A 24749-nucleotide genomic window follows, 5' to 3' on the forward strand; every position below is an offset into this window, starting at 1 on the left:
CTGTGTATTTGGATAGGGCTTTGTGTTTTCCAGAGCGCCTTCTTATCCCTAGTCTCATTTAACTTTTTCCCTGCGAGCATGACAGAACACGTCCCAGACAACAGCACAAATACACGCGAAGCCTCATGCATCGCTGTGTACAAAGAGAACCTCGCTGCAGAGACATAGGGCTTGTTGACGGGGACAGTGGCCGAAAACAGTCCCCTCCTTCTGGGTGTGTTGAGAGTCCACCCGGGAGGGTCTGCAGTGCGTCGTTCACTCGGTTCCACGCTGCTTTGGCTATGCCCAGTGTGGTTCCCCCCCACCCACAGTACAGCCTTCGGACTTTTTTGCTTAGAGGAGAACCAGTAAGTCTTTATGGCTGAGGTGTATCCGGGGGCGTCCTCCCCTGCTTCGGAACGGTGTGGGTGGGGCTTCTGAGCCCCAGCTGCACATCAGAAACATCTGGGGAGCCTTTAACCACACTAGCAGCTGGGCCAGTGCCACCCAGAGCAGCTGGGGGACTACGAATGTCCCTGATCTTGTGCACAGGGAGACTGAGGCTCGGGGTCTGAGCTTACACACCTAGCAACGGCAGAGGCAGCATTTGAACCCAGGTAGTCAGTCGATCCTTAAGTCCAAGCTTTGAATCCCCACATTTGGTCAGCTCTTCCCTGCAGGCCGAACTGCCCAAGTACTGATTTGGCTGCTCTTAGCCAGGTGACAAGCATAGACTAGGGACAGCACAAGTAAGATTTTCGAGGCAGCGTTTGAAATAAACAGGCCAGTAGTGTGGGGTGTTAAGTCTGGCCCCCCAGCACAGTGGATGTGAACTTAGCAGTTGCGGTTCTCAGTTTCTGAAGCTCAGGTGTAGACTTTGGGGGCTGGTGTGCTGGGGAGACCGCCGCCCCGTGGAAGCTTCTTGAAGTCGGAGTCCTCATTTTCTTTTTTTTTTTTTAAAGATTTTATTTATTTATTTGAGAGGGAGAGACTGAGAGAGAGAGCACATGAGAGGGGGGAGGGTCGGGAGGGTCAGAGGGAGAAGCAGACTCCCCGCCGAGCAGGGAGCCCGATGCGGGACTCGATCCAGGGACTCCAGGATCATGACCTGAGCCGAAGGCAGTCGCTTAACCAACTGAGCCACCCAGGCGCCCCCGGAGTCCTCATTTTCTACCGGCTGCTGTCTTCCACAGTGCCGGGTGCCTAGGACTAACTTAATAAATACTTGAATGGATGGCAGGCAGGTCTGTGCCCTTAGCTTGTGAGCTCTCGGCTTGTTTGGTTTCATCTGCAGCAAGTACAAGCCTAGATACCACCCAGTGCCCAGCACTGTCTTGTTTGTTTTTAGTGCAGGTATTGGGAGGCATGACGTTCAGGAAACACGGGGAAACAAACAAACACACACACACACAGTGCTGACTCCTTCTGAGGTTCTACTGTGTGTAATGGAACAGGTCTGTGGGTCTGAGATGCAAAAGGGAAGGGTCCTGGGGGCTGGTAGCAGGATCCGCTTGTTTCTTCTGATGTGGCCAAGAAGCTAAATCGGAACATTTTTCCTTTATTTTACAGGTCACCGCCAAGACTGCCTTCCTATTTATTTTACCTCAGTATAACGTTAGCGTGCCTACAGCAGGTAAGAAAAGCCCGAGTCTCTGTCTTGCCCTGGCCCCGTCAACTCTGAAGGCCTCGGAAAACTTACTGTTCCTGTGTACGTGCATGAGTGTGTTAGCGATTGAAGCTCAGCCTCCCACATCCTAGCACCGCTAAGAGATAGCCGCGGGCCACGCGCAGCCCTCCGCCCGCGCCTCTGCCCTCTCGGGGTCCTCAGGCCTCGGGGTCCTCAGGCCCCGCCGTCAGGAACTGGGCACTGCACCCCTCTTCCAGTAGCAAAGCGCTGGGCGTCCTCTTGATGAATAAAGGAGGAATTTTTGTTTGGTGAATCTAGTTCTTTCTTGATTGGTACAGAGGGGAATCATCTTGACTTCGAGGGGAGAGTCTCTTCTTTGCCTGACTCTCCCAGTGACTAGCTGAAGGATTCTGGGGGCAAATCCCTTACCCCATGGCCTACAGAGGATGTAGTCCCTGGACCCAGACTCGGGGAAACGGGGCTTCGGGGGCAGCCCAATCAGTTCCTTCGTCTGAGAGTCAAGCTGAGGGGCGCTAGCGAGAGAGGAGGAGAACTCCATGCTCAGGAGAGGAGAGACAGGAGCCCCCATGGCCAGTGCAGGTGGTCAGGAGACAAGGCCAACGCTTGCTCATCCCGAGGCGCGCTCCAGCCCTGGCGGCCACCGTGGGTTGTGGCGCTCGGTGCCATGCGGCCTGAAGTCACATTCTGCCTTCTCTGCTCCTGCCCCTCGGCTCTTTTATTAAAATTGAAGTAAAGTCGACACACAGGTGTTACATGAGCTACTCCTGTCTCTTGAAAATCCTAGTAACTAAGACACCTCTAGATCCAGGGGTACTTAGATGATTTACTCGAGCACGAGCAGGGGGAGGGGCAGAGGGAGAAGGAGAGAGAATCCTCAAGCAGACTCCCCGCTGAGCGCAGAGCCCAGCAACTCGGAGCTCGATCCCAGGACCCTGAGATCATGACCTGAGCCAAAATCAAGAGTCAGACGCTTAACCGACTGAGTCACCCAGGCGCCCCCTTTTTTTTCCTGTTTTATTTTGTTTTGTTTTAAAGAAAATTGTGATAAAATACACATAACACACAATTTACCATATTAACCCTTTTTAAGTGTACAGTTCAGGGGCATTAAGCACATTCACACTGTTGTGCAACCATCACCACCGCCCATCTCTAGAACTCTCTTCATCTTGCAGCACTGAAACTCCGTACTCATTTAACAGTAACTCCCCACTCCACCCCCGCCCGTGCTACTTCCTGCCTCTCTCATTTGACTACTCTAGGTAGCTTATGTAGGTGGAATCATAGAGTGTTTGTCTTTTTGTGACTGGTTAAAATTTATATTTGTAGATAAACATTTTTCAAAATACATGAATGGATCAAGTACTATGCACATTTTAAAGGTTTTATATATACATTGTGTGATACATGACACTCAGAGGAAATTTATAAAATGCAGATAAACATAGGAAGATAGAAATCACACATGACACCACCACCCAGCTAACTACTGCAGTGCATGAGTATTGATTCATAACCCACTATTTTTGCTTTTAGTATATGATGAGCCTTCTTCCCATGCCATTAATTACTATTCTATTCAGTAAGATATTTTGAAAAGCTGCAGAGTATTTCCTTTTTTTTTAAAGATTTTATTTATTTATTTGACAGAGAGAGAGAGCACAGGCAGGGGAGTGGGAGAGGGAGAAGCAGGCTCCCTGCTGAGCAAGGAGCCTGATGCAGGACTCGATCCCAGGACCCTAGGGTCATGACCTGAGCCGTAGGCAGTTGCTTAACTGACTGAGCCACCCAGGTGCCCCAGCTGCAGAGTATTTCTTAATAGGGATTACCACAAATTATCTATTAAATCCCATATTATTGGATATTTAAGTTTCCAGCTTCTGTTGTAGACAGTGCTACAGTAAACATTCTTGGGACTAAATTTTAACATGCATTTCTGATTATTTTCTCGGGATACATTCCTACTACTTGAATTTCTGGGTCAAGTACTATGTACATTTTAAAGGTTTTATATATGCATTGCCAAAATACCCTCTGTCATCTAATTCTTATGACCCATAACTCCTAAGCTTTTAAGGTTGGTTTTTTTTTTTTTTTCCAAATTTAAAATGGAGAGGTTTTTTTTTTTTTTTTAGTGTCAGGATGCCGATTTATTAATTTATAAAGAGAGATCCAGCTATCGAATGTTGTGTTGGTATTTTCATTGCATTTCTCCCTGAAGTCCATTTATATGGGAAGCCAGGTCATAACCCAACACTGCTTTATTAATTTAGCATGAGAAACTATTGTCCTGGGGACCACAGCAGCTGATGTGTGTGTGACCAGGGCATGCTTTCATTATAGGAAGGGCCTCAGAGATACTGTGGGTTTGGTTCCAGACCACCGTCGTAAAATGAATAGTGCAGTAAAGCATATCAGATGAATTTTTTGGTTTCCCCATGCATATAAAAGCTGTGTCTACACTCTAGCCTGTTAAGCGTGCAATAGCATTATGTCTAAAAAGCAGATTTGCATCTTAAGTAAAAAGTTTATCGCCAACAAATGCTAACCATCATTTGAGCTTTCAGTGAGTTGTAATCTCTGATCACAGATGACCGCAGCAAACATAATAATAACAGAAGCCTTTGAAATATTTTAAGAGTTACCAAAATGTGACACAGAGGCAAGTGAGCAAATGCTGTTGGGAAAATGGCCCCGATACACTTCCTTGACACAGGGTGACCATTAAGCCTTCAATTTGTAAAAAAAATGCAGTGTCTACAAAGTGCAATAAAGCGATGTGCAATAAAATGAGATACGCCTGCGTTTGTAAGCCAGATCACGAGCGGAGGGTCGATTTCTGAGTCTGAAACTTTCCCAGAGAAATTAGCAGACAAGTGATATCCTCAAAGAGTCCATCTCCTGCTGGGATGAGAAGGTAGACTTCTGGCTCCAGGGCTGAACCTGGAACCTCTGAGCATAAAGAGCTTCCCGCCAGGATTTAGAGGTTTGCCACTATTGATCACACCATGCTCTCATTTGTTTTGTTTTGTTTTAAAGATTATTTATTTGAGAGAGAGAGAGAGGCAGGGGGAGGGGCAGAGGGAGAGGAAGAGAGAGAATCCTCAAGCAGACTCCTGGCTGAGCGTGGAGCCCAATATGGGACTCAATCCCAGGACCCTGAGATCATGACCTGTGCTGAAATCAAGAGTTGGATGCTTAACCGACTGAGCCACCCAGGTGCCCCTCATTTGTTTGTTTTGAATAATTAATTAATTGATCAATCCAGACGAATGTTTGTGTGCCTCCTGTGCTCCAAGCCCTGGGTGTTAAGTAATTTACAAAACATGTCTGATTTCTTTCCTTCTTTTTTAAAAGAAATTGTTATTTTAAATTTTCATTAAAAAGCAATCTGGGAGGGGTACGACCTATTTGTAGATGAGCAAAGAGGTAAGAATTACATCTGAGTTCTGGGAAACCATGAACAAGCAAGCAGAGAGTGAAATGAATTAAAGTTTTTAATTTTAATTTTTAATTTTAATTTTTCAATTTTTTTATTTGGATATAGTTGACATACAATGTTACATTAGTTTCAGGTGTGCAACTTAGCGATTAGACAAGTTTATACCTTGTGCTAGGCTCACCGCAAGTGTAGCTGCCATCTGTCAGCATTTGGTGCTATTACAGTATCATGGGCTACATTCCTTATGCTGTGCCTTCTCTTCCTGTGACCCTTCTTTCCATAACTAGAAGCCTGTCTCCCCTTCCCCTTCCCCCATTTTGCCCATTCTCTTCCCTTCTCCCTTCAGGTAACCATCAGAGAATAATACAGTTTGTTCTCTGTATTTATAGGTCTGATTCTGCTCTTTTTTCATTTTTTTTCCTTCTTCTTTTTTTTTTTTTAAGTAGGCTCCATGCCTAGTGTGGAGCCCAAAGCAGGGCTTGAACTTACAACCCTGAGATCAAGACCTGAGTTGGGGTCCAGAGTCAAGACGCTTAACCAACTGAGCCACCCAGGAGTCCTTGATTCTGCTTTTTGTTTATTCATTTGCTTTGTTTTTTAGATTTCACATATAAGTGAAATCATATGGTATTTGTCTTTCTCTGGTTTATTTCACTTAATGTGGTACCCTCTAGGTCCATCCTTGTTGTCATAAATGGCAAGATCTCTTTTTTTTTTTTTTTTTATGGCTGTGTAATATTCTGTTCTCTCTTTCTATTATACACACACACACACATATGCCCCACATCTTCCTTATTCATTTATCTATGGTTGAACACTTTGGTTGCTTCCATGTCTTGGTTACTATAAATAATGCTGTAATGAACATAGGGATGCATATATCTTTTTGAATGAGTGTTTTTACTTTCTTTGGGTAAGTATCCAGTAGTAGAATTATTGGGTCATATGGTATTTCTATTTTTAATTTTTTGAGGAGCCTCCATGCTGTTTTCCACAGTGGTTGGACCAATTTACACTCCCACCAGCAGTGCACTTGGGTTCCCTATTCTCCACATCCTCACCAACACCTGTTAGTTTTGTGTCTGATTCTAGCCATTCTGACAAGTGTGAGGTATTCTCTCATTGTTTTGATTTTCATTTCCCTGATGATTGGTGATGTTGAGCTACTTTCCACGTGTCTGTTGGCCATCTGTATGTTTTCTTTGGAAACATGTCTGTTCCGGTTCTCTACCCATTTTCAATTAGATTATTATTATTTTTTTTTTGGCATGGAGTTGTAGGAGTCCTTTACATATTTTAGATATTAGCCCCTTACCAGATAGATCACTTGCAAGTATCTTTTCCCATTCTGTAGGCTGCCTTTTTGTTTTGTTGACTGTTTCCTTGGGTGTGCAGAAGCTTTCTATTTTGGTGTGGTCCCAATAGTTTGCTTTTGCTTTTGTTTCCCTTGCCTCAGGAGACATTTCTAGAAAAATGTTGCTATAGCCCATGTCAGAGAAATTACTGCTTGTGTTCTCTTTTTGTATTTTTATGGTTTTAGGTCCCACATTTGTGTGTGTGATGTCAGAAAGTGGTCCAGTTTCATTCTTTTGCATGTGGCTGTCCAGTTTTCCCAACACCATTTATTGAAGAGACTGTCTTTCCCCCACTGTATATTCTTGCCTTCTTTGTCGTAGATTAATTGACCATATAAGCATAGGTTTATTTCTGGACTCTCTCTTCTATTCTATTGATCTGTGTGTCTATTTTTGGTGCACAGAACACGTCTGATTTCTGATTCCTGGAACTCACCATTTATTAGGGAGGGATTGATAATAAGCAAGTAAATAATAAAAAATTATGGTTATGGTAGGGGTGGTGAAGGGAGTAGATAAGCTTATGTGTGATAAAGAAAAATGGAAAAGTAAGGACAGAAGCTGTTGCTGAGAAGCTGATATTGGAGCCGAGTATGTGTGATAAGTTGTGTTGGGGGCATAGGGAGAGAGTCCAGGCAAGAGAAAGAACATTCCAGGCACAGGGATTAGCATGTGTGAAGGCCTCAAGTGAGAAACAAATATCTTGGCACGTTCTAGTGCCTGAAAACGAAGGCCAGTGTGACTGGAGCCAGCTGGGTTTGGCATTTTTCTAGGGGGGGGGTTATTGAATTCTGCTCCTGGCATCCTCCTCCAGGCCAGAAGAAGGCCTGGGTAAAGGTGAAGGTACATTTACATTATAATCCATACTGAAACGAGGAGGTTTCAGTTACTTTAGAAAGAGAGGATAAAGTATTGTTAAATAGCCTATCTCTTGCTTAAATCTTGCCATTTGGGGCAAGTTGAAATATGACAAGCAAATAATCAAGAGAAGCAATGAAATCAGAACGGCCTGCTTAATTTTGTGTTGGGCCTCCTTAAGCACCAGCTCCGTACGGTCATGTTTGGTTTGTAAGTACAGAAGGAAAGCAAACTTCTCATGGGAAAACAGCAGTTCACAATAACAGGTCTGTTGAGGTTGTAATTTTTAGAGCCCTCCTCCCAAATCTCTTTAAGGCTGAGGGTGCTTGGGAACGTATCCTTTTTGTATAACCTGGGTAAATTCCGGTTTCTAAGGTTTATTTAAATTGTGTTAACTTGCTCAGTTCAACATTTATTTATTTGTTTTTCAATTCGACATTTATTTATTTATTTTAAAAAGATTTTATTTATTTATCTGAGATAGAAAGAGAGAGCGCAAGAGCAGGGGGAGCGGGAGAGGGAGAAGCAGACTCCCACTGAGCAAGGAGTCCGAAGTTGGACTCGACCCCAGGACCCTGGGATCATGACCTGAGCCGAAGGCAGATACTTAACCGACTGAGCCACCCAGGCGTCCCTTAAATTGGACATTTAGTACAGCAGTGGCTGTGTTCATAGAAAGCGGTCTCCCATCTCTGAATCCCCGTGTCTTTCCTTGGCTGAGGTTTTCAAGTTCTGCGGACAATAGCTAATGGTAATGCCTCTCTCCTTCTCTCTTCTCTCCTCCCAGCTCCCTGCATCTGTGTATAGGGCTAAGGTCACAAAAGTGCCACAAACTGGGTGGCTTACCAACAGAGATTCATTGTCTCAGTTCTGGAGGCAAGAAGTCCAAGGTCAAGGCATCAGCAGGGCCACGCTCCCTCTGCAGGCTCAGCCCTGGCTTCTGGTTCCTTGGCTTGTGGCTGCAGAACGCCTGTCTTCATATGGCATTTGCTCTGCGTGCATGTCAGTCTCCGCATCCAGGTTCCCCCCCCCCTTTTTTTTTTAAAGATTTTATTTATTTATTTGAGAGAGAGAGAATGAGAGAAAGCACATGAGAGGGGGGAGGGTCAGAGGGAGAAGCAGACTCCCTGCCGAGCAGGGAGCCCGATGCGGGACTCGATCCAGGGACTCCAGGATCATGACCTGAGCCGAAGGCAGTCGCTTAACCAACTGAGCCACCCAGGCGCCCCACGTTTCCCCTTTTTATGAGGACATCGGTCACATTAGATTAGGGGCCCATTCTACCCCACTGTGACCTCATCTTCACTCATGGCATCTGCTACGCTTCTATATCTAAATAAGGTCACGTTCTGAAGTGGCGGGGGTTAGGACTTCAACAGATGAATTTGCAGGGATGCAATTCAACTCATAATACCAGCCATAAATGTATGATTTTTTCCCATTATAATGAGCTGGCTAAGAAGATTAAGCCCCATTCAGAGAGACGGGCATTACTCTTGTAGTAATAAGTTGTGCGCATCCTGATGGAATGCCTGTCATGCTTCATCTTTGTGTTTTTCTTTAAAGTCAATAGCAATGAAGCAGGAAGTGTTCCTTATTACCAAATCCCTGCTGTCCTTATTCCCATTTTGCTACCCTGTCAGGGTTGCCAGACTTAGCAAACAGAAATCCAGGACTGCCAGTTAAATTTGAATTTCAGATAAACAGTATTTTCTTTTTTCTTTTTTCGTATGAGTGTATCCCAGATTATACATGGGACATAGTTATACTAGAAAATTCTTTATCTATCTGAAATTTAACTGGTTTTTTTTTTTTTTTTTTTTTTTTTTAAGTAGGCTCCACTCTGGGCTGGGCTTGAACTCAACAACTCTGAGATCAAGACCTAAGCTGAGACCAAGAGTCGGGCGCTTAACTGACCCAGGTACCCCAGTCGTCTTGTGTTTTATCTGGCAACCACACACCCTGCCCAGCTCTGGCAAGGAATAAAATGTCCAGTTTTTGGTCTTACCATTAGAACCCGAGTCTTCTTTCTGATTCAAATACCACAACGTGTTGGTGTTATGGCCAGAAATAGAATGTAAAAGCTCAGAAGATGATTCTTTACACAGACAGACCCTTCCGTCTAATCCAGAGCAGGTGACTCCGGATGGCTTTTTACAAGGTTGAGCATTTACAAGGTTGTTTTGGGTTGTGCCGCTAATCTGCCGAATGACTCAAGGCCTGCTACCTTTTCATCTGATCTAGAACAAGTGACCCCAAATGGGCTTAACATTTATAAGGTTGTTTTGGGTTGTGCCACTAATTTGCTCCCTTGTCTTGGGTGAACTGTTTAACATTTGTTGTCTCCGTCTTTCATCTGCAAAATTGAGAGCTATGGTCACGGTCTCAAGCCCATGTGTTTTCTGATTGCAGGAAGCCCCGAGAGTCCTCTTAAGTGCTCGCCCCTCAAATCGTCCTTGGACCCGCACCATTCACATTACCTGGGAACTTTTTAGACATGCAGGCTCCCAGGCCCCACCACACAACTACTGCGTCAGATCTTGCTTTTTTTTTTAAGATTTATTTATTTATTTGAGAGAGAGAGAGTGTGCTGGCACTTGAGCAGGGGGAGGGGCAGAGGGAGAGAGAGAATCTCAAGCAGACTCCCGGCCAAGCATGGAGCCCAATGCGGGGCTCGATCCCAGACCCCTGAGATCATGACCTGAGTGGAAAACAAGAGTCAGCCACTTAATGGACTGAGCCACTCAGGCACCGCCAGATCTTGCTGTTTAAGGAGAGCCACAGGTGATTCCTGTAAAGACGGAAAAGTGCTGTTAACAGTGCCTTGCATAAAAAGCACCAGGCAGGCTTTGAAACGACCCTGTGCTTCAGACCTCAGAGGTAAGACACGGAGACCCACTCGGTCCTGTAACTCGTTTGTATGTTTCTGTGCTCTTCCAATTTTGGTTCTTCTAGAACTCTTTGGTCTCCGGGAGCGAGGGGGCGCGGGTGGTGGTGGAGGGAGGTGAGGAGTACCACGGGGTAGATTTGGTTTCGAGCTGAGCCATAGCTCCCCAAGAAGTCATGGCCACGTTTGTAAGGCAGTGTGGGCAGGGGTCACGGTAGCTGTACATTCCTGAGCCTGTTGCTGCACCCCTTGATCAACAAGGCTGAGGGACCCCTTCAGGAGAAGGGTTTGTTTTGTAGTCCTCAGAGGTGACAAGGACACATCCCTGGCTCGCGTGGTCCTCGGTGGCTTTATTGCCCCCAGCTGTTGGGCGACATTTTGTAGCTAGGGATGCAAAGGCTGGGGACCTCCCCCGCCACAGCTTGGCTGTGGTTCTCATGGTTCCTGGTAGGACGAGACACACACTGCTGTAAAACCCCCTCAGACAGATGGTTCTCAGGCCTCATTCAGCTGAATGCCTTTGTCCAGGGCTCAGAGCGTGTTTTTGTTCCCTGTGCTGCCTGGCAGGAATTAGTCTTGTCTCCTGCTCGTATCACGTACTTGAAAGACTGGCATCACGTATCAGACTGAGCCCCTGTTTGTCAGATAAGCTTGTGGGGGACAAAAGGGAAGAGACAGGTGGTCAGCAGTGGCTCTGGAGACGGAGCCTTGCTTGATGACAGAGCAGGCTACCCACCCTGGACCTGTGGCCTACCCAGCTGGAGGATACTCGAGGCTCACCTAGCCTGGCCCCATCCTTTTTCCCCTGAGAGGGCGGAGACACACAGACCTTCCCAGGGATCCACCACAGGCCTGGCTGCTCCCACCCCATGCAGCATGAGGGCCCGGGCAAGCCGTGGGAAGGCTGGGTTTGCCAAGTGGGGTGGTAGGGAGAGGGGGGGACCCACCAGGGAGGCAAAGACCTGGCTCTGTCCTGGCCCCTCGGGCCAAACAGCCCCCAAGATTCCCTTTGGCCCTAGAGTCCTGTCTGTATGAATAAGAAAAAAACCCACATTCCCCAGTGTCCCTGGCCTTATTGGTCAACCATCTGAAAAAGAGTGAGGAGCCTCTGACCCAGGACTGATAGCCAGTGACCCCCATCCGTAAACTGAAACTTGTTCTTGAACTTACTGCCTTCCTCTATTTGGTCTGCTCAAACTACCACAGACTAGGTGGCTTATAAACAACAGAAACTTACTTCTCCCCGGTCTGGAGGCTGGAAGTCTGAGATGAGGGTGCCAGCAGGGTCAGGTGAGGGCCCTCTTCCAGGCACAGACGTCTTGTGGCCTCCTGACAGGGTCGGGGGGGGGGGCAGGGAGCGCTGTGGGTTCCCTTGTAAGGGCCCATCCCCATCCACGAAGGCTTCACCTCGTGACCCAGGCACCTCCCGAAGGCCCCTACCTCTAACACCTTTACATTGACGTGAGGACATTAGGACTCCAACATGTGAATTTGGGGCTGGGGGAGGACACCTTCATGCCAGGGCACCTGTTATCGAAGCCTAACAATTGTGTAGAAAAGTGGACAAACCATAAGTGGTCAGCTCAGTGAGTTTTCACAAGGTGAACACATCAGCACCTCCAGTGACCCCTTCCAGCCTAGACCTGATTTTCTCCATTTGCCTGTTACAGCCCAGAGGATTCATCCCCTTCAGTGTGCAGTTCTAGAAGTTTAAGTAAGTGGAACCCCTGAGTGGCTGTGGCTGAGGGCTCGCCAGCCAGAAGCCTAGCAATGGCGTCCTTGACCCGCTGCCTCCTCTTCTCTTGGTGAATTTTCTTGCTCTTTCCCTTCCCTCCCCCACACCTTCTGATCCGGACCCCACCCCACGTTTTTACTTCTTCACATTCTCGTCTTTCCTGATCCAATCTTGTCTGTCTAGCTTTGATAATTGTTTTCTTATTCAGTTCCCACTGAAATTTCATTCCTAATTTAACTGCACTTGTTGACATTGTTATTTTTATCCAGGGGGAGAAAAAAAGCTGTGATTCTAGGTCTGTCTGTCTTTTTCTTTTGTATGTGATCCTTGAGTTATTTTTCCTTTATGGCTCTCAATTTTTTTTTTTTTTTTTTTTTTTTTAAAGCTCACGCTTTCCCTTCCTGTAGGTGTTCTCCGCGTGCTGCATGTTCTCTGCTCAGGTGGGTTGTAGATAGAAGCCTCATGTTTGTAAACTGCAGCAGGGACTGAGTGTGTGCTTGGCACCTAGGAGTTATTGCTGTATTTCTTCCCTGAAGGCCCTGGGGCGGGGGGTTTGGAGCCTTGTAAAAAGGCATGGTACTTCAAGAAAACAATTCCAAAGTTAGGCCCTTTATTTCCAAATTCTCTTTACTGCTTCTCTCACTTCATGAAAATATCCTTTTCTTACCTATTGTACTAGAAAATTGGCAAAAATGTATCCCGAGTCCTGTAATATGGGGTTAAAATGGTAACCTTGAGAATTCCTCTGCTCGATCTTTAGTTAACTGGGTGGAGGGGGGGTGTGAGGAAGGATCGTATAAAGGCACGTAATTTTTGCTAGGGCTGCCGTAACAAAGGACCACAGACTGAGTGGCTTCAATAACAGAAATTTATTGTCTCACAGTCCTGGAGGCTAGAAGTTCCAAGATCAGGGTGTTGGCAGGTTGGTTCATTTGAAGGCCCTGAGTGAAGGCTCTGTTCCAGGCCTCTCCTTGGTGTATGGATGGCTATCTTGCATGTGTGTGTGTGTGTGTGTGTGTGTCTATATGTCCAGTTTCCCCTTTTTGTAAGGACATCAGTCAAATTGGGTTAGGGCCCACACTAATAATCTCACTGTAACTTGACCTCTGTAAAGACCCTGTGTTCCCAGGGAGGTCCTATTCTGAGGTGGTAGAGGTTAGGACTTCAGCTTAATCATTTTGGGGTCGGGGGAGCCACAGTCAACTCCTAACAGCTGAGTGCGTGTGAGCACCTCGGTGGTGCTTGTGGTTCTGATGCCGCTGGCCCCATCTTCCGGGTCGGGAGGCCAGTGAGGGCATGGCCTGGTAGCCTGGCCGGACGGAGTAGGAGTGGAGGTCAGGATGCTGCAGGATGCTGCCCTTTGAGGCCCTGTGCCCCACGCCTGTCCTCAGACGCACTCATCTCCTGGCGCCTCGGGGAGAAGGCAGGCCTTCAGGGTTTAACAGATGCACCGTCTGTATGATTTGAAGGGGAGTCAGAAAGCCAGGAGGCCTTGGCCTCCTGCCACTGGCCGCGTGCTGGGGGGCTTGGCACACACCTCACTAGCTGCTGGCCTCTAAACCTCACTTGCTGGGTCTGTAAAATGGGCATAATACTCAGGATTCCTGTGAGAGGCGAATGATGCCACCTATAAGATGTGTTCACTACAGCGCCTGGCACAGAGCATGTGCTCAATAAATGGCTTATGGCGGTTGTTTGTAATCTTTATCCTAAATAAGCTCCCTCGTGGCAGTACCTTTTGTGTGTGGTACATGGTGACAGTTATGTTCTTTTATCTTTGGATTCTGGCGGAAGTGGTCATAATGATCCCCTCTGTGTAGTACTTCACAGTTTATAAATCAGTTATCTATTTCATCCTCCTACCTTTGATGGTAAAGGGTAGATGGTATGATCCTCATTGTCCAGGGCGGGTGAGTGCGGGCAGAGAGACCCTGGATCACATGACTGGCGACGGGCAGCTCCAGAAATGAGCTTCAGGTCTCTCCATGCCTGGTCTGGGTCCCTGTGGGTGGGGGTGGGGGTCGGGGGCGGGTAATGAGGTGGGAAAGATACCACTTCTTAATTTTATTTGTACAAAGTGGAAGAATTTGAACATGTATTTACTTAAAGACTACTTTTTGAGTAGAAACTACACTCACCTGTCAAAAAAGTCAGAGTGAAAGTCTTGTTCGCACCCTGAACTCTTCCTTTGACAGCCCCATCCCCTGTGGGTAATCCCTGTTGTTTCCTGTGTGCCCTTCCTGGATTTCTCCTCTCACCTTCCAGTATTTCTTTATGCACACACAAATACGCATGTTTCTTTTCTCCTCTTTCTCCTAGAACTGGTAGAATACTGTGTGTTCTGTACCTTGCTTTTTGCCCCCACTGAGGAATCGGTCCTGGATATCCTTCCATGGCGACACGTGGAGAGCCTCGTTGTTTTCCTCACAAACCCTACTGAGGTCTCTAGCACGTGCTGTGAAGCACACTGCCAGTGTCCTCCTAGCCAGTACCCCTTCCCAAAGCGACCATTACTCTGCTGTCTAAATCTCCTGATTAGTTTCCCCTGTTTTTGGTCTTGGGCTCTCATTTTTAAAAATAGCTCCATTGTTCATGTTGGTGCTTCTTAAATTTAGTATGCATCAGAATCACCTGGAGATTCATTAAGTGTGAAGTCCGGGGCCTTCCCCGGAGTGTCTGGGGTGGATTGCACGAGCATTCATCTCCGGGCTCACAGCTGATGCTGGTGCTGCTGGTCCTGCTGGTCTGCAACCCCACTCTGAGTAGCCCCAGTGCATTAGAACTAGGATCTGTGTAACCAGGCCCCAGTAGATGAAAACCACGTGGATTGCTGCCGTTAGTTTATTGTTAAAAACAGTGCTGCACTGCATAACCTTGTACACATGTCATTTTGAACATGGCAGGTATCACTGTGAGATAAGTTCCCAAAAGCGGAGTTGCCACATCAAAGGGTGGATGCACTTGTAATCTCGATAGAAATTGCCAAATTGCCCTTCCGAAGAGGGGGTCCATTTTGCATTCTCATCAGTGGTGTGTGAAAGAGAGCCTGAGTATATTGTCAAGCTTTGGATTTTTGCCAGTCTGATAGGTATGAAATGGTAGCTCAGTGTAGTTTTAATTTGCATTTCTCTTCGGTGTAGGGTTGAGCATCTTTTTAAATGCATAAGGGTTATCTCTTTGTGAATTGTTCATATCTTTGTGCATTTTTCTGTTGCAGTTTTGATCTTTTTATCCTCAAGTGGTGGGAGCTCTTTACATATTAGCAAGATGAGTCTTTCATTTATCATCTGAATTACGAATATTTTCCCCCAGGTGATCATTTGCCTCTTGATTTTCCTTGTGGTGGTTTTTTTTTTTTTCATATCTAAGGTCTTTTTAAATTTTTTTAAGATTTTGAGAGCGAGCGTGCCAGACAGAGAGAGAGCACAAGGGGGGGGGAGGGGCAGAGGGAGAAGCAGACCCCCACTGACCGGGAACGCGAGCCCAGGACCCTGGGATCATGACCTGAGCCGAAGGCAGACTTCTTAACCCACTGAGCCACCCAGGCGCCCCTAAGTTCTTCTTTTAGAACTTCAAAATAACGTGGAAACAGAGTTGGCCGTAAGCACAGAAACCCGCAGAAAGTGCATTTTGTCATCCTGGGTGTGCAGGCGTTAGGAAGGGCACCAGGAACCAAGAGACAGCCGGATTGTGCAGCGATGCTCTCGGAACAGCCAGCTTTTCACACACAGGCGCAAGGCTCGTTGGCAGATACTAGACTCTAAGGATCTGAAAGGTGGCTAGGTTGGCTCCAGGTAGCCACCAACCAGCTCAAGTCACAGGAAGACGTGCGAGACTGCACGGGAGTACCCGGACGAGATGGGCACACGTAAGGCAGACGGCAGAAGCTGCTTACAGGTGACACCAAAGGAAACGGGAATGTATCTCTTAGTCATAGGAAGCAAAACAGGATGTCCATAAGAACGTTACTCCCGTCAAGGGACAGCTGCTGACAGAGGTGGTCAAAACAGCCAAGGCTCGTATTGATGACTCTAGCTCTCTTTTTAAACCGGGATCAGAGATAAGCCAAGCAAATGCCACGTTTGATGGGAGAGGAATAATGCATCTACAGTTGGAAGATCAGTACTGAAGGTGCTTTCTTCCGAAGTTGGATTGATTCCTACGGAAGGGCATATTGACATACTCGGGCGGGGCGGGGGGGGGGGGGGGGGGGGGGAAAGGGGGGAGGGGTGCCGGGGGGCTTGTGGGGGGGGGGCCCCTTTTGGGGGGCCCGTGGGCAGGGTTGGCCGCAGGTTTATTTTCTTTGGCTAGTGGGGGGTTGGCCCATGAAGTGGTTTTTTTTTTTTTTCTGTAATCTTCAATTAGTCCCCAATATTTTTAAATCAGATGATTTCATATAAAATTTTTTCTCTTTGCTTCTGGAATATCAGGAATCTGGCCACACTGGGCTGCACCCCTCCCCTGGCCACAGTCTCTGAGGAGCACCTTTCCTACTCCTTCATCACCCCCGGGGGACATACGCTTTGTGGCTTCCCACAGTCACCCTCCCCTCTAGCATCCCTGACATCGAGACTACCTGTCAGTTACTGTGTATTCCAGTTTTAATTGTCTTTTATTTTTAAAAAGATTTTATTTATTTGACAGAGCGAGAGGGAGAAGCAGGCTCTCCGCTGAGCAGGGAGCCCAACACGGGGCTCGATCCCAGGACCCTGAGATCATGACCTGAGCCGAAGGCAGACGCTTAATGACTGAGCCACCCAGGCACCCCTTTAACTGTCTTTTAGTAAGGTGGAAAAGAAAGTGGATATATTTTTTTTTCTTATACTGAGAACTTTTTTAAAATTTAAATTTTATTGAACATACAGTGCAATATTGGTTTCTGGAGTAAAAAATCACTGATTCGACACATACAACAACCAGTGCTCATCATAACAAGTGCCCTCCTAAATACCCATCCCCCACCTAGCTCATCCCCCCCACCTCCCTCCGTCAGCCCTCAGTTTGCTCTCTGTCGTTAAGGGTCTCTTATGGCTTGTTTCCCTCCCTCCTTTCTCCCCCTTCCCATATGTTCATCTGTTTTCTTAAATTCCACATAGGAGTGAGATCATCTGGTTTTTGTCTTTCTCTGACTGCTTTCATTTAGCATAATGTACTGTAACTCTATCCATGTCGTTGGAAATGGCAAGAGTTCCTTCTTTTCGATGGCTGAGTAATATTCCACTGTGTGTGTATACCACCCCTTCTTTATGGGAAAGTGGCTATTTCTTAAACGTGTTCCTCTCTCAAAGCAGGAAGGTGAACGATAGACCAAGAGGGCGCTCTGTTTACAGCTGTACTGTGGAAGGGGCGATGTCCGCTGTCTAAGGCAGCGGACCTCTGTGCTGAAAGGTGTGATCTTTCGAGACCTGGATTGCTTTGCTCGTTTGGGTTATCCACCTGGTACCTGTCGGCATTTTGCTGCGCCTTGTGACCAGGGGGGCCTCTCCGGTCTAACATCTCAGAGACATGCTTCAAGTTACTTTTCTGCAAAACTAGTAAAGGTTTATGGCCTCCTGGAAGATCACAAAGTTCCAGCCTCCGTGGCTCTGTGAAGAGCAGCAGGAGCCAAACCGTCAAACCAGGTTCCTTTCCTGCTTTGATCAAAAGTGGGGAGATAGCGGATCAGGGGAAAGCACCAGAGATACTGTGTATGAATCAGAGCACAGCTTTTGAGTATTTATGGGTGCTGCTACTTGTTACCAGACTAGGAGAAGGACCTCAGGGTAATGGATCATCACCAGTAAGGATGCGGGACCAGGGGTGGGGGTGAGTGGGTCATGTTGGCCCTGAGGTGGTGTTTGGTGGCTGGGCTGGGACGCTGAAGCCCCTGGGAGCCCTGAGAAGGGCTCCTGTCCCTTACCTTTCTGAACCCCGTGTCCTCCGCTGCTCTCCTTGCCCATCTCACGAGATCAAACAGAAGAACACATGTCGCAGAATGCTGAAACCATGAAGGAAGGCTCCAGAGTGCCGATGAGGTTCCAGAAGGAACTTGAGAACCATTCCCCAGGGCCTCTCCATCACCCACATCTATCCAGATGTGTCTTCTCGCCGTGGCTCTGCCACCATGCCCTCCTGCCTTCTGTGCACGCTTCTCTAGTTCTTCTCCATGTGTCAGGAAGAGTGAGCTTTATAATACGGGCCTGAAAGCCTCAGGAGCCTGCCAGTGCCTTTCAGACCTTGCCGGGACCTGTCAGGGGACCTGAAGGTCATGAGCTGGCCCTCCCACCTCTGCAGCCTCCCAGACCCCTGCTCCAACCTCATCCCCACCCCCACCCCCCACCCCATCTGCCTGGGGCCTCTGCCCTCGCCAGCGCTCTCCCCCTGCACAGCTCGGCTGTGTCCCTTCCTTGAGCGAGCGATGCTTCTGCTCCCTGTTCCTTCCCCTTCAGCCTTTGGTCAGAGTACTTACCTAACACCTGGCCACTGGGGGTGGGTTTTTAATTTAAATAGAGGATAAAATTTGCCATCGTCCCCATTTCTAAGTGTACAGTTCAGTAGTGTTAAATACATTGATGCTGTCGAGCAGCCCATCTCCAGAACCCTATTCTTGCAGAACCACAACTTTGTGGCTATTAACTAGCAACTCCCCGTTTCCCTCTGGCCCCCACTCCCGAGCGTTCTGGTTTGTGTCTATGAATCAGACTACATACACCTGCAGGTTCATCTGTGCCGTAGCCCACGACAGGATTTCCTTCCTTTTTAAGGCTGAGTAATATTCTTTTGTGGGTCTACATACTGCATTTTGTTTGTCCATCCATCTGTCAATAGACACTTGGCTCATTTCTACCTTTGGCTATTGTGAAAAGTGTTGCTATGAACATGGGTACACAAATAGTACTTGGAGATCCTGCTTTCAGTTGTTTCGAGCATGTACCCCGAAGTGGACTTGCAGGATCATACGGTAACTCTCTTTTTAATTTTTTTTGATGGAAATATAGCTGACCTACAGTGTTGTATTAGTTTCAGGTGTACAACATAGTGATTGGACAGTTCTGTACACAACACTGTGCTCACCACCCTAGGTGTTGTCACCATGTTGGCGATATTACAATGTTGTTGACTCTATCCCTATGTTGTACTTTTCACCCCCCTGACTTAGTTTATAACTGGTAGGGTATACCTCTTAATCCCCTTCACTTATTTCACCCATCCCCCACCGCCACCCCCACCCTCGGGCAGACACCAGTTTGCACTCTGTATATAGGAGTCTGGTTGTTTTTTTGTTTTTTACATGCCACATATAAGTGAAACCATAAGGTATTTTTATTTGTCTGACTTCACTTAGCATAATACCCGTAGGGTCCATCCATACTGTCACAAATGGCAAGATCTCCTTTTTTGATGGCTGAGTAATATCCGATTACATCTTCTTTATCCATTCATCTTCTCAGTGGACCCTCAGGCTGCTTCCATAATGTGGCTGTTATAAATACTGCTGCAGTAAACATAGGGGTGCAGATATCTTTCCAAATGAGTGATTTCATTTGCTTTGGGTCAATACCCATAGTAGAACTGCTGGATTGTATGATAGTTCTATTTCTATTTTTTGGGGGGAAACTCCATACTGTTTTCCACAGTGGTTGGACCAATTTACATTCCCACTACAGTGCACAAGTCTCTCTATTCTCCACATTGTCATCAACGCTTATTTCTTGTCTGATTATAGCCATCTGACAGATGTGACGTATTCTCCCATTGTGGTTTTTGATTTTGATGAGTGATGTTGAGCATCTTTTCATGTGTCGGCCATCTGGATGTCTTCTGTGGAACCATGTCTATTCAGGTCCTCTGCCCATTTTTAATCAGATCATTATTGTGTGTGTGTTGACTTGTATATATTCTTTATATATTTTGCATATTAACCCCTTATTGGATAGATCATTTGCAAATACCTTCTTCCATTCTGTAGGTTGCCTTTTTGTTTTATTTCCTTTGTTCTGCAGAAGCTTTTTATTTTGGAGTAGGCCCAGTAGTTTATTTTTGTTTTTGTTTCCCTTACCTCAGGGGACAGATCCAAAAAAAAGTTGCTAAGGCTGATGTCCAAGAGATTACTGCCTATGTGTTTGTTTAGGAGTTTTTATGGCTTCAGATCTTATGTTTAGGTCTTTCATCCATTTTGAGTCTACTATTTTTAATATTTTAGGAACTACCGTACTGCTTTCCATAGTGGCTGTCCCATTTTACATTCCCACAATCTGTGTACAGAAGCTCCAATTTATCTACGTCCTCACCAACACTTGTTATTTCCTGTCTTTTGGTGGTTTTTAAAAAGAAAAAAAAAAAAGTAGCCATTCTAATGGATGGGAGGTTGTATCATGGTTTTGATTTGCATTTCCCTAATGATAGTGATGGTGGGCACTTCGTCATATACCTGTTGGCATTTGTATGTCTTTTTTTGATAAATGTCTATTCAAGTCCTTTGCCCATTTTTTACTCTGGTGGTTTGTGTGGGTTTTGCTGCTGCTGTGTTGTAGTTTCAGCCTCTGGTTTTTTAGTGTGAGTATTTGGTGTGCACTCACGATGCTCCAGGAGGGCAGGGCCGGGCCCACCTTGTTCATGGTCTTCTCCTGGCACCCAGAATGGAGCCGTGCACTTGGGCTATTTGTTGATGGAAAAACACGCATGTCGCTCTCAACAGCGAAGGGATGAACGACTATATTCACGCGCTCATTCTTGTTTCAAGAGGGATCGAAAGCAAGGGTCGCATCTCTTTGGAACCATGGTATTTGGGGTGAAGAATGGCAGGGGGCCCTGAAGAGGCTTTAAAGAAGATAATCCAAAGTCTTGACAGGTGTTGTCTCACTGCTCTGGGGCCGTGCTTGTTTGGTTGAATATAAATCCCATTTTGCCTGGTAATGCTGGTCTCGATGAAACTTTGCATGTGTTCATTTTATGGTTTCAAAATATGCCCCCATCGGGTGTGTGTGCCTTGGTCCTCCCTTCTGAAGGAAGCGGGGCAAGTGTCCTCCCACCTCTAGTGCCTTCTCCGGCCCCCATGCCTGCCTCTTCCCCACGCGCCCCCACCCAGCCCTCAGCCCCTGGGAGGGCCCGGCGCCGCGTGCTGCCCCTTCTCACCGACGGCCGTCGTCCCGCTTTACTGCAGGCCTCTGTGGTTCCCGATGTGGATCACGGCGGCAGAGCCCCCCTGACCGGTGTCTTCACCTCCAGGCACGCCATCATCCACCGTTGCTGGAGTCCACTTCCCCAAACCCATATTTCATCATTTGCCTGTTGAATCTGAATTCTCCGATGTGTCCGTGTTGCCTTCAGGATCAAGTCCACCCCCTTTCACGGGGCACCCAGGCATTCACTGTGGCCTCCCCCGCCACCCTGGCCTCATCCCCTGCATCCTCTGCAGATGCCGCCGCCTCTGCCTAGATGCTCCTCCCCCACTTGACCACCTGTGCTTACCCCCAGGTTCCGACGTTGTCCTGTCCCCCCCCCCCGCCACCCCCACCCCAGCCGGTGTTGGGCCCTGGCCTGCCGTGGCTCGCTGGGGCGCTCTCTGTACCTCTTGGCCCCGTGTGCCTGTCCGTGGGGTCATTGTACGTTTGCTTGTCCGTCTCCTCACCGGTCTGCGTGCTCCGAAGCTGGGCCAGTGTCTCTCCTCTCCACACTTTGGCAGTTAGCCCGGGGCCCCTCACGGGCAGGTCCTTGTGGAAAGGCGGCGGCAGAGGGAACAGGCAAGTCTGTCTGACCTCGGGGCTCCCGGGCTCGCTGCCCTCCCACCCCTCGGCACCGTGGACCGTCCATTCTCCTAAGTCCAGGGTGGCAGAGGGCGGGGCGTGGCTCTGCTCCATTCTGTGGCCACCCTGAAGCTCCCCGACCCCCGTCTACCTTCTGGTAAATGGATCCCGGCAGAGAGTGATGACTCATGGGTGTGTGACTCGGCGTGCGAGTGGCAGAGATCCAGGCTCGGGTTCACGAGCCCTGGCATCCCTAGCCTGCTAACTGGAACGAAGGTAGAAACCCTCCTCTGTCCGTGGAACACGAGGCTGCCACCGCAGAGCTTTACAAGGCTTGTACGTCTGGGATTCTTATCTGATTTATTGCCATTAAGTGATACTTCATCCAACTACCATTTATTGCATGCTCGCCATGGGTGTAGACATGGTGATCAGCATCTCGCATACAAATAATTTCATTTAATGCTCACGCTAGCCCAACAACAAAAATAGTCACAAATACATCTGTAGCACTTACTGTGTGCTAGATAGAGTTCTGAGCCCTTTGCATTGAAGTCCTCTGATTCTCAGGGAAACCCTACGATACGGGAACTGCTTTTGCCCTCATTTTACAGATAAGGAAACTGAGGCACAGAAAGGTCACATAGAGCGGTGTCCCAGCGTCACATAGGAAATGACAGAGCTGTGATACAAACTCAGGCTTCTGAGTCCACACTTCTAGCCCCCACTGCATGCTTCCCTACTGAAGGCTGCAGTCCCATCTTACAGGGAAGGAAATTGCGGCTCAGAGAGGTTGGTTACTTCTGCCTAGTCACACAGCCAGGGTGAGCTGGAGATTGCTTGTCTCCCACCCTGTCTCCTAACCACCGTGCTCTCCTGCCCAGAGGCAGGGGAGGTAGTCATCATGGCATAACCCTCCCCGTCGGCACTTCCCAAGGGCCGCGTCCAGAGGTTGGGTAGGATTCTAGGGACGAAACTGTCTTCTGCATCTAGGGGTACAGCACGGCACATTCTGTTTCAGAGGTCTCCAGTTTGGGGTCCCACAGCACTTCCTCAGCCCAGGGATGCTGATGTGGCTCTTCTTACCTCCACAGATAGTGAGACCGTGCACTACCACTATGGGCCCAAGGACCTGGTCACCATCTTGTTCTACGTCTTCATCACCATCATCCTGCATGCTGTGGTTCAGGAGTACATTTTAGACGTGAGTGACGCGTGTGGGTCCTGACATCAGAAGCTGGGGAGATGCCACGGGCAGTGGGGCCTCACCCCAGAGGAGAGTACAGCTCTGGGCCCCTTTGCTTCCTAATTTGTGTGCCCTGATTGGTCCTATTGATTGGACATCCCTTGCCACACACCGTGGTTTCTGTCCCCGCTCACAGCCTTCTTAGCGCGTGGGACGGCAGCACTTAATGATGTGAGGGCGTCACACACCTGAAATGGCAGGGCAGCATCCTTATGGGTCTGTCCTCTAGCCTGATCAGGGGATGTTTTCTTTACATGTAGGCTGAAGACCTCCATCTTGCCACTCTCTCAAAATGCTTGCCTTGAACTGAGCGCTCTGTGCACACAGCAGGCTTACATGGACTAGCCCGGGTCATGGCCACCTGCTGCCCTTTCATGGGTGGGAAATGGGAGTTTGAAGCCCACGCATTACCCATCCACCTGCATATATTAACATGCACGATTCTCTTTATTCCTTAGAAAATCAGCAAACGGCTTCACCTCTCCAAGGTCAAACACAGCAAGTTCAACGAATCTGGGCAGCTGGTCATCTTTCATCTCAGCTCGGTGGTATGGTGCTTCTACGTGGTGGTGACGGTGAGTGGCCCTGGGGACTGGGGCCTGGGCTGCCGGTGGCGCGTCTCTTCTCGGATCGCTAATAAAATAACGGCGGGGCTGAGCTGGGAAGGAAAAGAGGTAGGAGCAGTTTGTAAAAACTTTGAGCAGTTTCTTGGAACTGAAGCTATTTTTGCATCCTCGTGGTACGAGAGGGGCCAAGTGGTATAGCTGCTCCTTTATGGCTGGAGAGAGCCCTCTCGCCCAGAAATCAGCACGAGTTCTCGCTATTATGGGTTGGTACGAGCAGGATACCGTGCATCTCCGTAGCACTGCGTCACCTGCCTGGGCCGTCCCACCAGTGCTATCCAGTGAGAGGAGTCTTAGGTTTATTCTGGTTCCCGTGTTCATGGTTTGAAGACCTCCAAGACTGAATTTTGCAGTGTCCCCATGGTCACGTGGTTTGGAAGTGGCAAGGACCAGACTTGGACTTAGGAGTCTGGTTCCAGGTCCAGGACACTTTCTGTTTTCCCATATTGGCCTCCCACAAACAAGGCCAGCCTCCCCACTGTCCGCACATCAAATCCTGTGCGAGTCCGTGCCCTTCCCACAAGTGCCTGGAGGACCAGACAACTTACCTACCTCTCCTTTCTACACAAAAGGACTCTTCTTTCAAGCAGCTTTCAATACAGCAGAATTCCTTCGTAGCAGGGAATGTGGACAGCCCTTTAGGGTTCACCGTAACATAGACCTGGCCTGTGGTGCATGACTGTGGTTAATTAGCAGCCCCCCACCCCCACTTGGAGAACCTCCTATCTGGAACTTGGTCTCTTTCCCAAGAGCTAGAATTGTCCTGTGAGAAATGCAAGCCTGGGCTTGGAAAATTCAGCAACCCTGTGATCTTGTAGAAGTTCCCTTCCCTGTCTTCCACTGACCTCTCACCCGCTTCCTCTTCCTTCAGTGACCGCGATGAGCTTTCACATCCTAAGGAACTCCGCGTCCAGAGCCGAACGCTGAATTCCTATTCTGAAAGCGGGAGTCAGCATGTCCTTTCGTATTTTGCTGGTGTTTCTATTGTCATCTAATCATGGAACAGTCTTCCTAGCCAGAACCTTAGGAGTTTTAAATGCCAGGACCACAGGCTTCTGTCCCCTCAAGAGGGACTGCCCTGTTGCACTGTCCCCGGGGGAAGACCTACAGTGTGGCCTGTGTGAGGAGCGCCCCTTGCCATTGTGCAGTGCATGTCCTCGCCCCCCGGGTGTGGGTAGCGCTGGATGCCAGACCTCTTCTGCCAACCGCTCAGTGTTTGGTTCCTGCAGCCTGCGGAGTCCCCTCGGCTGC

General features: G+C 48.1%; 1 protein-coding gene across 1 annotated transcript in view; it reads left to right on the forward strand.

The window, feature by feature from the left end:
- The window catches only part of TRAM2 (translocation associated membrane protein 2), a 78648-nt gene that overhangs the window by 41336 nt on the left and 12563 nt on the right, over window positions 1-24749 (forward strand). The window contains exons 2-4 of the mRNA XM_021692035.1: window positions 1549-1612; window positions 22724-22833; window positions 23334-23450. Coding sequence (XP_021547710.1) covers window positions 1549-1612; window positions 22724-22833; window positions 23334-23450 — 291 coding nt within the window. The remainder of the gene's footprint in view (window positions 1-1548; window positions 1613-22723; window positions 22834-23333; window positions 23451-24749) is intronic.

This window comes from Neomonachus schauinslandi, chromosome 8, assembly GCF_002201575.2.
Source record: "Neomonachus schauinslandi chromosome 8, ASM220157v2, whole genome shotgun sequence".
Taxonomy (NCBI): Eukaryota; Metazoa; Chordata; class Mammalia; order Carnivora; family Phocidae; genus Neomonachus; species Neomonachus schauinslandi.